The following is an 18,077-nucleotide window of genomic DNA, read 5'->3' as shown; positions in this document are numbered from 1 at the left end:
AATTACAAGCTTACATTTCTGCAAATTAATTACAAAAAGAGGTGCACTTGCACCAAGCTAATTGAATGCCATTTCACAATATATTTGAAGTGTGTTAACAAATTAATTTACTGGTACAGAGCTTAGAGGATCCAATTAGAAATTTAATTCTTTGAAAAGCACACATCTTAGGCACATTTATTCTTTCTGGCTCTATTAAAAGAGCCAGGAAGGCTGGTTAAAATGACAACACTACTATGGACAATAATGGACCATCATGCCTCAGTTATCAAGATTACCAAGTCCACCATCCAGACACTGCCTTGATTCTGAGCACTCATTAATCCCAGAAAGTACACTTATCTCCCTTTCCCCTAACAAGGAAGTTGATTACTGGTTGATCATCAGACAAACATCCTCCATAGGTGGGAAAAATGTATAGGAGATTAGCAGTGATCAGCACAATTTACCACAACCTAATTTTTGTATTCTTGGCTTCAAATTATTATAGGTAGTTTTATGCAGAATTTTAACATGGCAAAGACTAAGAACGCTGGTGTTCATGCATTTTGTGACGTATTCTAAATTCTTCCCTCAGTCAAAAACTTATTTTTAAAATATTTCATTTCATGCACGCAGGGCTTTCTATCTTACCTCCATCTCTGCGTCTTTCCATATTGGCTCACATTTTTTCCTTTTGAATATTAGCTTTGTTACCTTGTTATTGGGCAAATAGTCAAAATTTACCAATACCTAAAAACAAAATCCCTTCTCAGGCATTCCATGAAATATCTAACACCACACAAGGATTATAATTTTTCAAAATTCAGAATAGAAGAATATTCAGACAAGGCTGACCAGAGCTATCAGGAGGCCTTCACACCATCCTATTTAGTTCCTCCAATACATGGTCACATCAGTTTAGCTCTTCCCTTTCACACAAAAACTGGCAGGCCTTTGTATATGATGCTGGCAAGTATATCCACTATTAATTAATAATTAGAAGGTGCAATTAATCCCATTTCAAAACAATTTAACAATTCTACTGGGAGGAAGGAGAGAGAAGAGGGATGTTTTCTTTATAAACACACAATGTTTGTTACACCATATGGAAATCTTACTTAGGAAGACTCTCTCTTTTCCAACTGAATAAGTACCACAGACAATCAACGTCCTAGGATTCATCCTTACAGTTTCAAAAGCAACATTAGCAGCAAACTGGATGGCTTCCTGCTGAGAAGGAAAGGTGTATTCTGGACTGCAGTATCTACCAAAACAAACAGCATTTCACTCAGGATGCATTCCAATCACTTGATCAATAAGAATGTTAAATATCTTAATTAATGATTCATTATGAAAGTGTCTTTGTTCTCTATTCTCACTACTGCTATTTTAGTGACAGATGTGTGGTTCTAGATCAATAAGTTACATTCATAGTTCACAAATATTGTCCAGTGCCCAATGGGAAAAAAGAGCAAAACTGGCACTGACTGAATTTTAGGAAAATGCAAACGTATTCTGCTTTTTATTACGAGAGCTCATGAACTTCGTTGAACCAGAGTTTTCCAATAGAGAAAAAAAATCACTGACTTGGCATTGGTGTGGCTACAGCAACACCATTTTAATCACAATTTTGGTAGAAAATACCTTGCACACAATCCAGATAAATGTGTTTCACGTCCATTTACTTTACAAGCATCTATCATCATTCAGTGAAAAACTGTGCACTTTCTTTCACCAAAGTTTGGAATTCTGATATGAATTCATCAGACACAATATATCTTAGTGCAGTTTCTTAGGATCTTATTAGCTGTTATGAGCAGTATTTTGGCAGTTATTATTGAGAATGTTGACTTGTACAACAAGACATTCCAGACCTGCCCATCTCTCCATCCAGCATGCGGCTGAATACTGCATGCCTTTTGCCATCATTTGCTCCGTTGGAGCTGCTCATTATTATTATTAGCAGTTGGACCAGTTAGCCCCAGCTCCCCACTCCATACAATGCTGGTGTTTCCATGGTGCTGAAATCCAGTGTTTATTGTGTTGTACATTGGTATAACCAATAAGCAGTAATCAAGGAAATAAAGCATAGACAATGACCAAAAAACATTTACAAGTTCTGCTTTTCATTTATCAAACTAAAAATTAAAATATGCAATGCAAATAAAAATACTGCGATCACATGCCCAATGACATATTACTCATTTTTAGTGTATATGTTAGTGGCTAATTGTGAGAAATGGATGGGTTTTTTTTATATTTCTGGGGAATTACGGTGTTATTCTATGAAAAGGCTGTGTGTGTGTGTGTGTGTGTGTGTGTGTGTGTGTGTGTGTGTGTGTGTGTGTGTGTGTGCGCGCGCATAAGCTCGTGTGTACGCTCACATATGTACACGATTTAATAAACTGGGCAGAGATTAATAGGAGACAGGTTGTCTGGGAGGCTTAAAACATGAAAGGATAAACATGTGAGGCTTGAGGTACAAGTGAATAGGTTGGATCTAACATTTGCATTTTTAGATCAGAGGAGAATCTGAGATGGAAGGGGAAAAAGGTATTTTAGAGTTACTGTGAAGAGCTTAGGTGGGTGGTAGCTGTTTGAGCTGGAGGTGTCAAATACAACAGCTGGAGCTATAGCTAGAGCTAGAGCTGTGGCTGAGCGAGGATGCAGTTTGAATAAACCATCCCGTTATGCCAGAAAAGTCTTGGGCTGCATAAAGCTGTTTTATTCTGAAGTTTGGATTTTCACAGTACAGTGGAAGAGTGTTACACGTCATGTGGTATGCCTTTAATGAAGCTACAGCAGTTTGCCTTAGGTAATATTACTAGGTTTTTCATAGTTAAACATCTATAAAGGGAGATAAAAGCAATACTGCAGATGCTGGAAATCTGATACAAAAACAGAAAATGCTGGAAAAACTCAGCCGTCTAACAGCATCTGTGGAGAGAAAAAAAAAGTTAACATTTCAAGCCCTTATGACTCTTCTTCAGAGCTCTGTCATCTATAAGGGAGTGTTGCTTGGAAGGTGTTTACTTGTGGGTCTGACCAAGTAGAGTGTCTTTTGTGGGGAATGTTTTATAAGACTAAGTTTAACTGTGCATCTGTGATCTTGTGTGCTTAAGTTTTCTTTTCTTCTTGTTAATAAAACTTCTACTCTTAATTTTTTAAATCCCAAGTGTTACTGGACTTCTTTCTGATGAGATCAAGTCTCCTTCTAAGAATACAAAAAAAGGGTATGGCCTGTAAGCCTAGTTTCCTTCTGGGATTTGGTTTGCACAGCAATTAATAGTGTTATGACACAGCCAAGGCATTGGACAACACTGGTTTAAACTAAAACATTTTATCACAAAAAATATTATTTTCTGATTCATGTAATAAATATCTCTTACGTGGTGTCCAGATAAAGAGTATGAATCTTTTGCCCCACAAGATGAGTGTAGCGCTCCATGGAGGTATTAGCTCGAAAATCACCAGTGTGCAATAGTGTTTTACCACTTGGAAACTGGAACAGCAGCATGACAGCACCTGGACAGCTGCGGAATATTTACAGGTGATTCAAGTTAGGATGGAAGGTGCCAGTTTTAAAGTGTAAAAGAAATTAGGCTAATTAAACATTTGAATGACCAAAGAATTATAGTTAAAATCTTTACAGTCATAGTCAGAGTTTATAGAGGTCTACAGCACAGAAAAAGTCCCTTCGGCCCATCGATTCTATGCCGGTCAAACAAGTACCTAATTATTCTAATCCTATTTTCCAGCACTAGGCCCATAGCCTTGTATGCCATGGCATCGCAAGTGCACATCAAATACTTCTTAAATGTTATGAGGGTTTCTGCCTCTACCGCCCTTACAGGCAGTGAGTTCCAGATTCCCACCATCCTCTGGGTGAAAAAATTCTTCCTCACATCCCCTCTAAACCTCCTGCCCCTTACCTTAAATCAATGCTCCCTGGTTATTGATCCCTCCACCAAGGGGAAGAGTTCCTACCTGTCTACCCTATCTATGCCCCTCAATTTTATACACCTCAATCATGTCCCCCCTCAATCTGCTCCAGGGAAAATAACCCCAGTCTATCCAATCTCTCCTCATAACTAAAACTCTGGTAAATCTCCTCTGCACTCTCTCTAGTGCAATCACATCCTTCCTATAATGTGGATTCCAGAACTGCACGCAATACTCTAGCTGTGGCTTAACCAGCATTTTATACAGTTCCAGCATAACCTCCCTGCTCTTATATTCTATGCCATAGCTAATAAAAGGTAAGTATCCCATACGCCTTCTAAGCCACTTTATCTACCTGTCCCACTACCTTAAGGGGCCAGTGGATATGTACACCAAGGTCCCTCTGATCCTCGGTACTTCTCAGGGTCCTACCATTCATTGTGTATTCCCATACCTTGTTTGTCCTGTCCAAGTGCATCATCTCACACTTATCTGGATTAAATTCCATTTGTCACTGATCAGCCCGTCTATATCCTCCTGTAATCTAAGGCTATGCTCCTCACTATTTACCACCCCACCAATTTTCATGTCATCTGTGAACTTACTGATCAACCCTCCTACATTCAAGTCTAAATCATTTATACATACCACAAACAGCAAGGGTCCCAACACTGGTCCCTGGGGAACCACACTGGACACAGACATGCAGTCACAAAAACACCCCTCGACCATCACCCTCTGCTTCCTGCCACTCAGCCAATTCTGGATCCAATTTGCTGAATTGCCTTGGATCCCATGGGCTCTTACCTTAGTCTCCCATGCGGGACCCTATCAAAAATCTTGCCGAAGTCCAAGTAGACTACGTCAAATACATTGCCCTCATCTACACACCTGGTCACCTCTTCAAAAAATTCAATCAAATTGGTCAGATATGACCTCCCCTGTACAAAACCATGCTGACTGTCCTTGATTAATCCCTGCCTTTCCAAGTGTAGATTGATTCTGTCCCTCAAAATTGCTTCTAATAGTTTACCTACCAATGAGGTTGGACTGACTGGCCTGTAAATCCCTGGTTTATCCCTTTTTCCCTTCTTGAATAACAGTACCACATTGGCTGTCCTCCAGTCCTCTGGCACCTCTCTTGTGGCCAGAGAGGTACTGAAAATTATTGCCGGCACCCTTGCCATCTCCTCACTCAACATCCTGGGATACATTTCATCAGAGCCTGGAGATTTATCTACTTTTAAGCCTACCAGACCACTTAGAACCTCCTCCCTTTCTGTGCTAATTTCTTTAATTATATCACAGTCCTTCTGCCTGATTTCCATACCCACATTGTCCCTCTCACTTGTGAACACCGACACAAGGTATTCATTTAGAACCCTACCTACGTCTTCTGGCTCCACACACAAGTCTTTACTATCAAGCTTACTTCGACATCATTTCCCAGCATCAAGATCTCTAACACCATGGACAATGAAAACAATGGTAAGGGGAAAAAAATATAGTAAATGGTTTAGGCCCTCAAGCTTTTCCCGCCATACAATAAGATTTTAGCTGATCTGCGACCTAACCTCAAATACTTCCCTTTGCATAACAAAAAATTAAGCCCAGTTTTAGACTGTACTCCCAATCCTAGAATCCCTAGCTAACAGAAATAGTTCTCTCTATCTACTGGTTCCCTTAATATCTTGAATACTTTGATCAATCACCCCTTAATCTTCTAAAATTCTAAGCAACCCTAGTCCTCATAGCTTAACCCTTGGGAGTCCAGGTATTATTCTAGTAAATCTACACTGCACTCTCTCCAAGACCAATATGTCCTACGGTGTGGGTGACCAGAACTGCTCATAATTTTCCTAGTGTGGTCTAGCCAGCACTTTGTATAGCTGAAGATTTCTAACCCATGTTCTCATCTTCCAGATACAAAGGCCAGCATTCCATTAGCCTTTGATTATTTTCTGTACCTGTTCATAACGTTTTAATTATCTGTTTACCTGGAATCCCATGTCTTTTTTGGCCATCATTGTTTCTAGTTTTCCACATTTACAAAGTACCCTGTTCTTTTTTTTAAATCCAAAGTGGATTGATCTCACTTTTACTTACATTGAAATTAATTTGCCTGCTTTTCCCCATTCACTTAATCTATGAATATTTCTTTGTAATTTTACACTTCCATCTACACTGCTTATAATAACACCGATCTGATGGTCAATGGGAGAGCTTGGATTTACGGCCTTCTATCCCCTCATCCAAGTCCCTAGTGCATAAAGTGACTATCCAAGTTACATAGCATTCTCACTTGGGACATATCTGTTCTTTCATCAGGTCAAAATCCTGGAATACTTTATCCAACACAAGTGTAGAAGCACTCACCACAAGAACAACAGTGGTTCAAGCAGAAAATCAATCATCTTTTCAGGGCAGCTAGGGTTATGTAATAAATGCAACCTTAGAGCAACACCCACATCCTAAGGGCAACTTTAAGCAATTATGGGGGCAATTTGTAATGTCTATTGATGGTGTAGATTTATTAGGAAATGACTTGGCTGAGGATAAGGGCTATTGCCCTCTCCAGTGGTTTCAGAAAAATTGTTGAGGCTGTGAAAGTTGTACAAGAAAAACTGAGTGGCTTAAAAGAATACATGAGTTTCTGTAACCCAGCTGCAAAGATTACAATTTCAACTAAAGTTGTGTCTAAACAGTCAGAAGCTCAGCCTACTAATTTTAAAAAGGACATTGAAGCATCAGGCTGAACACAACGAGTTCACGGCAGTTGGAGGTGAGTTAAAGCCTTCTGAATTAAACACATAAAAAAAACCTAAGCAAAGAGTGGTAAAGAAGATAGCAACAGTATTTGAAACATATGAAACAAAGAAAAGGAATAATTTGAAGAAGAGTAGAACGGTGCATCCAATGCTGACCTGACAAGTTGTGAGGATGGATAAGTGTTCTTGAACGAAAATCAAAATTTCAAAATGAAGCAGTTGCTTTTGCTAGAATTAGACAAAGTTCAAATGCAATGGGATGATGAAAGCAAAAAGAAAATGTTTAAAAATTGTGAACCGTCTAAAAAGGAGCAGCAGGCTTTATTGGCTGAACAACAAAGTTCTTAAAGCAGCTAAAAAGGATTTTGCTTAATAGAAAAAATTGCTTGCACAGGTGGCAGCGTTGGAAAATAAAACTGATGGGTTAAATCATGGAAAAGAACTTAAAGTTAAAAATAATCCTGAAAGTATAACAGGATCAGGAAAATTAAATTGACAATTCAGATGTTTGGCTGGTTGAAAATTTCAGACTTGGACATTAGAACACATGCAGACATGGAAGAAAATGGAGATCCAGGGTTTAAACCCTGAACAGAGAAGTTCAAACTGTTTTGAAAAGTGAAAGTCCTGATGACAACTTAGTATTTGGCTTTAAAGAACAATAAAGGAAATTGCTGAATCCAGAGGGTAAGAAGCATTATGAAAGGGGAATCCTCCTCAAATTCCAGTTCATGGCCACAAGTACCCAAATGCCAGATGGCTTACTAGCAATCAGCAATGTTGATCTTGATGAAGTTAACCAAATCAAACAAATTGGGAAGCCTTTGGACTCATCACAAATACCCCAAGATCCTGACCATGTGAAATCGAATACTGATTTTAAAAAGCAATATGATGGCTGCAAAACCACAGTACAGTGACTGATTCAAGGACAAGGAAAATCTGCACAGGCTACTCAAAATGAAAAAGATCTTCTATGTAGATTTAAGGAAAGTAAATCAATCAGTAGTAAAAGAAGCTATCATTTCCAAGAGTTGGGACTTAGAACTCATGCAAGCTGGACTTTAAATTTTGATAGTCACAGGTAGTTGGTTGTTATGGGTTAAGCCTGATAATGATGCCAAGACAAAATATTTAATGGTGGAATATGACAAAAGGGAAAAGAATGTTTCCTGTACCATGTGTAGTAAGTTAGTTAAAATGTTTACAATTTTGTAATTTCATTTTAATGGTGTTGTGGGAAAAATATTTTTAGGGGGAAGGGCATTATGAATGGACTTTACAAGGACATTATGCCTATTTTAACCCAAGCTGAACCAGAACCTGAAAGGGGGATGGTGAAGTCATGTGAAACACCTCTACCTGGAGACAGGCCCATGTGATTTGGTTGTCATGGAGATTAAACTCAAACAGAAACCTATTGAAATATCAAGTAACATTTTTAAACACCTTGACGGTACCTCAGTAAAGGGACTGTTGCTTTTGGGGAATGGAGGGAGAGAGAGGAGGCAACTCCAACTTTGGTGAAGCAAGATGCTTGCAAGAGTTGGTTTTCTGTTTGAAAGGAAGGACAGACAGGACTTTGAGATTTATGGAGCAAGGACTTACCTAGGTGGAATTCAGATCTGGAAGACACAAGTTGAGTGGAACGTCTTTTGAAATTCACTGGCAATTGTGACCTACCATAGCAGTTAAAAGTGAGCCTGGAGAGCCAGGAGTAATATTGCAATTGTTCTTGTAATGTTACACATCCGCCAGAAGTGCAGTGCACAGTAAAAGGGGTTACAAGATGTATCTGCACTACATTGGTTAGTTAAGGCAAAAGTGCCTTTTCTTTGTAACCAGTAGTCATTGATACATTGCTGAGCAGTCAGTTAGATTTTATTTCCTGCAGTTCTTAGTTTTCTCATTTGGTTCTCTTGTAATTTTTAAAAACATTCATTCATGGGATATGGATGTTGCCGATCCCTAATTACACTTGAGAAGGTGGTGGGAAGCTGCCTTCTTGAACCACTGCAGTCCATGTAGTGTAGGTACACCCACAATGCTGTTTGGGAGGGAGGTCCAGTGTTTTGACCCAGCAACAGTAAAGGAACGGCGATATATTTCCAAGTCAGGATGGTGAGTGGCTTGGAGGGGAAGTTGCAGGTGGTGTTCCCATGCATCTGCCGCCCTTGTCCTTGTAGATGGTAGTGGTTGTGGGTTTGAATGGTGCTGTTTGAGGAGGCTTGGTGAATTCCTGGAGTGCACCTTGTAGATGGTGCGCACTGCTGCCACTGTGCATCAGTAGTGGAGGGACTGAATGTTTGTGGATGGGATGCCTGTCAAGCAGGTTAGATTCTCATGTTGGGGACTGAGATTGCCTGGCAGTTGTGTGGCATGAATGTTACTTGCCACTTGTCAGCCCAAGCCTGGATATTGTCCAGGTCTTGCTGCATTGGACATGGACTGCTATAGTCTCTAGGGAGTCACAAATGCTGAACTTTGTGCAGTTGTTAGCAAACATCCCCACTTTTTTTCTATGATGGGTGGAAGGAAGGTCGTTGATGAAGCAGTTGAATATGGTTGGGCGTAAGACACTACCCTGAGGAATTCCCTGGAACTGAGATGACATCCAGCAACCACAACCATCTTCCTTTGTGCACCTACGTATGATTCCAACCAGAAGAGCGTTCTTCCCCCCGATTCCCATTGACTTCAGTTTTGCTAAGGCTCCTTGATGCCACATTCGGTCAAATGCTGCCTTGATGTCAATCACTCACCTCACCTCTGGAATTCAACTCTTTTGTCCATGTTGGAACCAAGGCTGTAATGAGGTCAGGAGCTAAGTGGACCTGGCAGAACCAAAACAGCATCGGTGAGCAGGTTATTGCTAAGCAAGTGCTATTTGATAATACTTTCCATCACTTTACTGATGATTGGGAGTAGACTAAAGGGGTAGTAATTGGCCAGGTTGGATTTGTCCTGCTGTGTGTTTATGGGACATACCTAGGCAATTTTCCACATTGCCAGGCAGATGCCAGTGTTCTAGCTGTGCTGGAACAGCTTGGCTGGGAACACAGCAAGTTCTGGAGCACAAGTCTTCAGCAATATTGATGGAATATTGTCAAGGCCCATAGCCTTTGCAGTATCCAGTGCCTTCAGCCATTTTTTGATATTACGTGGGATGAATTGAATTGGCTGAAGATCTGTGGTGCTGGGACCTCTGGAGGAGACTGAGATGGATCATCCACTTGGCACTTCCGTCTGGAGGTTTTTGCAAATGCTTCAGCCTTATCTTTTGCACTGATGTGCTGGGCTCCCCCATCAATCAGGGTGGGGATATTTGTGGAGCTGCCTCCTCTAGTGAAACTGTTTAATTGTCCACCACCATTCACAACTGGATGTGGCAGGACTGCAGAACTTAGATCAGATCTGTTGGTTGTGAAATTGCTTAGCTCTATCGCTTGCTGCTTATACAATTTGTAGTATACTGCTAATACAGTGTAGTTTCACCAGGTTGACACCTCATTTTTAGGGATGCCTGGTGCTGCTCCTGGCATGCCCTCCTGCACTTTACATTGAAGCAGGGTTGATCCCCTGGGCTGGTGGTAATGGTAGAGTGTGGGATATACTGGGCCATGAGGTTACAGACTGTGGTGTAATACAACTCTGCTGTTAATGGCCCCCAGCACCTCATGGTTGATCAGTCTTGAGCTGCTAGATCTATTCCAAATTTAGCATGGTAGTAGTGCAACACAACACGATGGAGGATATCCTCAGCATGAAGACGGGGCTTCGTTTCCACAAGAACTGTGCGGTGGTCACTCCTACTGATATTGTCTTGGACAGATGCATTTGCAGCAGGTTGGTTGGTAAGGATGAGGTAAAGTATATTTTTCCCTCTTGTTGGTTCCCTCGCCACCTGCCGTAGGCCCAGTCTAGCAGCCATGTCCTTTAGGATTCAGCAGCTCAGTCGGTAGCGGTGCTATCAAGTCACTCTTGGTGATGGACACTGAAGTTCCACATCCAGCATACATTCTGCACCTTTGCCATCCTCAGTGCTTCCTCCGAGTGGTGTTAAACATGTTGGAGCAGTGATTCATCAGCTGGGAGAGTGGGTGGGAGAGTGGCGCTACATGATAATTAGCAGGAGGTTTCCTTGCCCACATTTGACCTGATGCCTTGAGACTTCATGGGGTCCAGAGTCGATGTTGAGGACTCCCATGGCAACTCCCTCCTGACTGTATACCACTGCACCGCCACTCCTGCTGGGTCTGTCCTACCACTGAGACAGGACATAGCCAGGGATGGTAATGGTGGTGTCTGAAATATTGCCTGTAAGGTATGATTCCATAAGTATGACAGTAATGACAGCAGACCGCTTGGCTTCAGTGACAGGTTCCATCATAGTGATGTTAGCCTTGAACCAGACAGCATTTTTCTGCTCTTGCTGCCCATATGTTGAGAGCGCAATATTGTAGATGGCAAATTGAAGCATGTTCCAAATTACGACTGGTTACAACTCTGCCATAATATTCAGATGGCCTTTGATACAGGAGCGTCAGGGGCATCCATGAAGGGATCAAAAAGGCAATAGGTCCAATGGCAAAGAAAACGGTTCCATTAAAAAAAAGGTAGGGAGGTCATCACCAACTGCAATTAACAATTGAAGAGATGGGTGGAACACACCTAGTTATACTCTAGGGAGAACACTGTCACTGAGAAAGCTCTAGACACCAGAAAACCTGCCTGTCATGGCAGAGCTGCTTATTGAATCCACAGTGGAGGAGCTTAGCAAATCTATTGACTCGCCATGGGCAAATCTTCAGGTGCTGATGCTTGAACTCATCAAGATCAGGAAACCGCACTCTTTCAGCTTCTTCATGAACTTCTCCATTCTCTGCTGGAAGAAAGGGTCAGTGCCCCAGGGTGTGAGATGCACAGATTGTTACCCTGTACAAGAACAAAGGCAACCACAGTGATTGCAACATCTACTGATGCATCTCCTTGTGAGAATCGTGGGAAAGGTATTTGCCTGTGTTGCCCTTGTCAGGCTGCAGATTTTGGCTGAACGCATCTATCACAAATCTGTGGTTTCAGACAGAAGATCTATAATTGACATTATCTTCTTAGTCCAGCAGCTGCAAGAGAAATGCCGTGAACAAAGGTGACCACTATATATTGCCACCTTCAATCTCGCCAAGGCATTTGACCATGTTTTTTTGTAAATTCACATACGGGATGTGGGCGTCACTGGCTAGGCCAGCATTCATTGCCCATCCCTAATTACCCTCACAGGTGATAGTGCGCTGCCTTCTTGAACCACTGCAGTCCATGTGGAGTAGGTACACCCACGGTGCTGTGAGGGAGGGAGTTCCAGGATTTTGACCCAGCGACAGTGAAGGAATGGCAACATATTTCCAAGTCAGGATGGTGAGTTACTTGGAGGGGAAACTTCCATGTGGCAGTGTTCCCATGTATCTGCAGCCCTTGTCCTTCTAGATGGTAGCTGTCACAGGTTTGGAAGGTGTTGCCTAAGAAGCACGGGTGAGTTCCTGCAGAGCAACTTGTAGATGGTTCACACTGCCGCCACTGTTCAGTGATGGAGCGAGTGAATGTTTGTGGATGGGGTGCTAATCAAGAAGGCTGCTTTGTCCTGGATGGTGTCAAACTTCTTGAGTGTATGGCAGCTGCACTCATCCAAGCAAGTGGAGAGTATTTTATCACACTCCAGACTTGTGCCTTGTAAATGGTGAACAAGCTTTGGGGAGTCAGGAGGTGAGTTACTCACTACAAGGTTCCTAGCCTCTGATCTGATCTTGCAGACACAGTATTTATATGGCTAGTCCAGTTCAGTTTCTGGTCAACAGTAACCCCCAGGATGTTGATACTGGGAGACTCAGTGATGGTAATGCCATTGAATGAGCAGGAGCGACGATTAGATTCTCTCTCATTAGAGATAGTCACTGCCTGGCACTTGTGTGGCACAAATGTTACTTGCCACTTGTCAGCCCAAACCTGGATATTGTCCACGTCTTGCTGCATTTGGACATGGAGTGCTTCAAATGCAGCAAGACCTGGACAAATAGACATGGCCAGAGGCAGTCTATTTAAGCTGGAGAAAATTGGCTGCCTGCTGAAACTGCCCAATGTGCTCCTTCCATGAAAGCATAATAGGTAAAGTCATAATAGGGCAACATCAGAGCCCTTTGAGATCTGCAGTGAGGTAAAACAGGGTTGCTCTGGGACCAACACTCTGCATATTCTTCGCTTTCCTGCTATCACATGACTTCACATCATCGACAGAGGATGTCTACTTACATATCAGAACTGACAGATAGCTGTTCAGTCTTGACCACCTAAGATCCAAGACAAAGGAACGCCAAGTCCACAGACAGCTGCTCTACGCTGACGATGGCACACTAACATTACATACTGAGGAATATCTGCAGTGGCAAATGGACGCATTCTGTCACACCTGCAAAGAGTTTGCTTTGACCATCAGCATCAGGAAGACTAATGTCATGATCCCGTGTTTTGCCAGCACTGACAATGTGATACTGGAGGTTGTTGATAGCTTCACAATCACCAGTCTGTCACTTGATGCTGAAATCAACACAACTGCAGCTTTTGCGATGTGTATGTCCAAGCCAAGTAGGAGAGTGTGGAACTACAGCAACCTGAGTGAGAACACCCAACCAAGTCTACCAATCCTGCGACCTTAGTGCACTCTTCCACAGTGGTGAGACACGGACAAATGTTAGGCAGGAGAAAAAGCTGAACAGTTTTCACCTGCGCTGTCTCATATGTATCCTCGGTATCTCTTGTCAGGACAAGGTCACTAAAACTCAGAGGTCCTGGGTGTGCTAAGTCCATCAGCATACACTTATTGTTAAAGATGTCTGTACTGGCTCAGCTATGTTCAAACAGTTGATGGCCATATAGCTAAACATCTTCTGTATGGTGAACTGGCCACTGCATTATGACTTATTTGCGTCCAAAACTCCCGCTTCAAGGACACCTTGCAAGCAAGATATGAAGGTGGCAAATATTGAGATGGCTGTGAACGCTGGAGGCTAACTATCTGGAAGGGCATTGAAAGAGATGAAGCGAAACAAAAAGCTCAGCAGGCCAAAAGAGTGCCCAGTGAAAAGAGGCTAGTGAATTGTGCTTCTTCTCAACTCACTGTCTTCCTCTGTAGCAAATGCGACATTGACTACCAAGCCAGAGCTGGACTCCTGAGCCACACCAGGCAATGCTTAACACAGTTAACTATCATGGTGCAAACCATCGTCCAATGGGATGGAAGGTTTTAGTTGCCTGTTTAATTAATGTTGGATCAATGTTGGTTTTAATTTGTTTGTTACTGTAAAAGTCTTAAAAAGTGACATCTTGTCCTTTGGTCATTTAGGAAATTTCTCTTTTTAAAAGTTATCGGTCTCTACAGGGATCGTAACACTAGCTTGGTGATGTTAGATGAAAGACAAATGTTGATCAGAATAACTAAAGAAGTCCCCTGCCCTTCTCTGAATAGTGCTATGGAACGCTTTACATCCACGTGATCGGACGGATGGGACTATGGTTTTGCGACTCAACTGACAAACATTACGTCTAAAAACACAGTACTGTATGGAAGTGTCAGCCTTGATATGCATTCAAATCCTGTAATGGGACTTGAACTCATCCAAAACTCTGCTGCCATTGTCTTGACTCACACCAACTTCTGTTCACCTAAGACCCCTATGCTCATTGACCTAGATTGTTTTATCAGGAGCCAATGTCTTGATTTGAAAATTCTCATCATCCTTTTCAAATCCCTCCATGGCTTCGCCCTCCCTTTCTCTGGAACCTCCTCCAGCCCTACAACCCTCATATTTGCAGTCACCTAATTCTAGCCTTTTGTGCACCCCCAATTTCAATTGCTCCACCACTGATGGGCAGACTTTCAGTTGCCTAGACTCTAGAACCATAGAACACTACAGCACAGAAAACAGGCCATTCAGCCCTTCTAGTCTGTGTCGAAATATTATTCCGCTAGCCCCATTGACCTGCACCTAGTCCATAACCCTCCAGACCGCTCCCATCCATGTATCTCTCGAATTTATTCTTAAAACTTAAGAGTGAGCCCGCATTTACGTCAGATGGTAGCTCGTTCCACACTCTCACCACTCCCTGAGTGAAGAAGTTCCCCCTAAACTTTTCCCCTTTCAACCTAAAGCCATGTCCTCTCGTGTTTATTTCTTCTAATCTAAGTGGAAAGAGCCTACTCGCATTTACTCTGTCTATACCCCTTTTGTAAACTTCTATCATATCTCCCCTCATTCTTCTACGCTCCAAGGAATAAAGTCCTAACCTGTTTAATTTTTCTCTGTAACTCAACTCCTGAAGACCCAGCAACATCCTAGTAAATCTTCTCTGCACACTCTCAATCTTACTGATATCCTTCCTGTAGTTAGGCGACCAGAACCGCACACAATCCTTCTAAACGCTGGAATTTCCTTTCTACACCTCTCCACATCACCTTCCTCCTTTAATACAATCTTTAAAATGTACCTTTGACCAAGCTTTTGGTCATCTAACCTAATGTGGTTCAGTGACATATTTCCCTTTTATAATGGAAATGAAGGATAATTGTTAATTCTCTTCTGTCGCAAATTGTGGGTATTTCTTAAAGCCACTACTTTTAACTGTGAAACAATTAAAATTTTCCTATGTTTGTATGATAAGTCATATGTACATCATTAAAACAAACACTTGGGAATATCTAACCTGTATAAAGCCAGTTTTTGTGACCTCAGTTGCAGAAGACCTCAATAATTGGCTCTAATTATTTGGACAGAAATCATCTGGATCTGACCTGGAAGTCATTTCTTTTATTAAAGCCACATCAGAAAGATTGGGCTTAGTAAAACTTTTTAAACATGCCATAAGTGACAGATTGAGAAGTTTAGGGAATAAGTTCCAGAGAGAGGTGGCTGAAGTCTTTCACTAATGGCTGGCAAAGGGAGGAAGTAACTAACACTAAAGGGTGGAGTTGGAAAATTGAAGTTGTGCGTTGGGGACAGAATTTAAGATCAGACCAACCTGCAGGGGTTTGGTGGAATAAGTCCATCGAGAGATATGAAGATGTACGGTTTAATCCTAATATGCTGGGGGCCAAGAAGGATAGCAGCAAAGGCTAAACAAGACCATAGATGTATGTTTAGAGTAATTTTTGATTTTGCAGAGGGTAATGGATGTGGGACCAGACGGGAGACTGTTTATAAAATTAAAAGGCCCAGAAGTGGGAATTACATTGTGAGAATGTTGGGGATTAAAAGTGGGACTTGGAAGTTTAAAAAAAGAGGCAAGAATGTCTTGAGCAGATCAATGCAGGAATGTTACAGCAGACTGTAGAGCCAGAAGGCATTAAGTTGGGAATTTGATGACACTAAAGATAGACTGGGACGATGATATCTACGTTTTTTGATAGAACATATGATAAAACACTTACTGGTTTGCATCCAAAAGCACCACCTTAACTCCGTCCATAACATATTCAGAATTCATGGGTAGAGCTGTGATATACTGAGCCTGCACTTTAAGCTTAGAAATCACTAAATTGCCAGTTATCTGAAATTTAACACAAAAAAGTTAGTTTTTAATGACTGATTAAATTGTCTATTATGATAATGTGTGCATAGTACAGCCTTCCAACATCTTTTGCTGTTCTTAGCATCAATGAAATACCTGAACATTGAATGCACTCAATAGTTGAGCAAACATAAAGGCCTCTATAATGACCCCACCCCCACCATATGGGGGAAGGGGGGGTCAAGGTAAACATTTTAACACCAGGACTGTCCCCTCAACCCTTCCTTTTTACATGTCCGATGGGAATGTGTCCAGCCGAATGCTTCATTAACATATATACACTTCAGGATCCCACAGTAATCTGGAAGCCTCATCTGAATTTAGCAGTTGCCACACTGGGCTTGGGAAACCTAACAATAAGAGGAAGGCATGACCTATTGGCTCAGGATAGCAACTGCCTTTTACAGCAATGTTTGTGGCCAGGATGGATGGGCCTTTCAAGGAAACCTTCAGCCTTAACTAATAGTCTTGTAATAACATTACTTTAAAATTAGTCAATTTTTGAATGCTATACCAAATAAATGTCAAAATTTCCTAAAGAAATCTATGTGCATTTTAACAGCTTTTTGGAACGTATGAAAGTAGTTTTTTGTCCTTGGACAGCAACAAGATCAGATTCTAAGAAAATGGGCTCAGAATGAGTCGCAGTTAATAGTTCTAAAACACAAACATTGAATTACTAGAATATACAGCACTGAAGTAGGCCATTTGGCCCAACTAGTATGTGCTGGTGTTTATAGTGCACCAGAGTCTCCTCCATTACATCTACCTCATCTCAACGTGTGAGCATATCCTTCTATTCCCTCTTCTCTCATGTATGAGTCTAGGTCCTTTTGAAAACATCCAAACTACTCTTCCTCAACCAGTCAAGAGATTTCTCCCCCTTTTCCCCCACTGGATTTATTAGCAACTATCTTGCCCCTAGTATTGGATTGTCGTACAAGTGGAAAGATTCTTGCCACATCTACCTGACTGACCCATACATAATTTTAAAAGACCTCCATCAGGTCACCTCCAAGTCTTTTTTCTAAAGAAAAAGACCAAAACCTGTTCAATCTTCCCAAATAGCTGTAATCTCAGTTCTGATACTATCCTTATAAATCTTATGTTGCACTCTTCCTCTATGTCAGCCATGTCCGAGTTTAGTGTCATCTGCAAATTTTGATACCAAGTTACTTGCTCTCAAGTCCAAATCATTAATGTAAATTATAAAGAGCAGCCAAAATTTTGAGACAGTCCATGTCAGTCCAAATGGATTTTTGGAAAAAGTGCTATAAGCAGCAACTCCATGCAGGGTTATATTTTTGCAGATTTAAATCTGAAGTAGTGATACTACAGAAAATTACTTAACCTGTCATAAACAACTCCAACTTGGATTCTCAAAAGGAATGCAAGCTAGTCCTAAAAGTTCACTGGATTTTTTTTTGGACAGTTTGGTGTATAATTAGTAGCACTAGAAAGAATTTTAATAAGTGCCAGGAATACCTAGCTGAAATATTGCCATTATGAAATTTTACAGGCATAAATATACAATGAAATAATAAAAATAGAAAATGCTAGAAATACTTTCCCTTGAAACATTAGTTCTTTTCCTCTCTCCACAGATATTGCCTGATCTGAGTACTTCCAGTATTTCTGTTTTTATTTCAGATTTCAAGCATCTGCAATATTTTGCTTTTGTTTTAGTACAATGCAACATTATCAAACAGGAAACGCTGCCTAGCTACAGCTGTGGTTAGTGACATTGTTTTCCATTGGTTAGAGCATGTG

The 18,077-nt window shown here is 41.3% G+C and overlaps 1 protein-coding gene across 3 annotated transcripts in view; it reads right to left on the bottom strand.

Moving 5' to 3' along the window:
- The window catches only part of dclre1a (DNA cross-link repair 1A (PSO2 homolog, S. cerevisiae)), a 56,473-nt gene that overhangs the window by 20,554 nt on the left and 17,842 nt on the right, over positions 1 to 18,077 (bottom strand). The window contains exons 4-6 of one of the 3 annotated variants that reach the window (XM_041210521.1): positions 16,168 to 16,286; positions 3,372 to 3,515; positions 1,101 to 1,246 (exon numbers count right to left, since the gene is read on the bottom strand). In XM_041210521.1, coding sequence (XP_041066455.1) covers positions 1,101 to 1,246; positions 3,372 to 3,515; positions 16,168 to 16,286 — 409 coding nt within the window. The remainder of the gene's footprint in view (positions 1 to 1,100; positions 1,247 to 3,371; positions 3,516 to 16,167; positions 16,287 to 18,077) is intronic. The other 2 variants (XM_041210522.1, XM_041210523.1) reach the window with 2 other exon arrangements.

The sequence above is a fragment of the Carcharodon carcharias genome, chromosome 17 (assembly GCF_017639515.1).
Source record: "Carcharodon carcharias isolate sCarCar2 chromosome 17, sCarCar2.pri, whole genome shotgun sequence".
NCBI classification, from domain to species: domain Eukaryota; kingdom Metazoa; phylum Chordata; class Chondrichthyes; order Lamniformes; family Lamnidae; genus Carcharodon; species Carcharodon carcharias.
The sequence above is the reverse complement of the archived record's forward strand: the minus strand, read 5'-3'. Positions and strand labels throughout refer to the sequence as shown.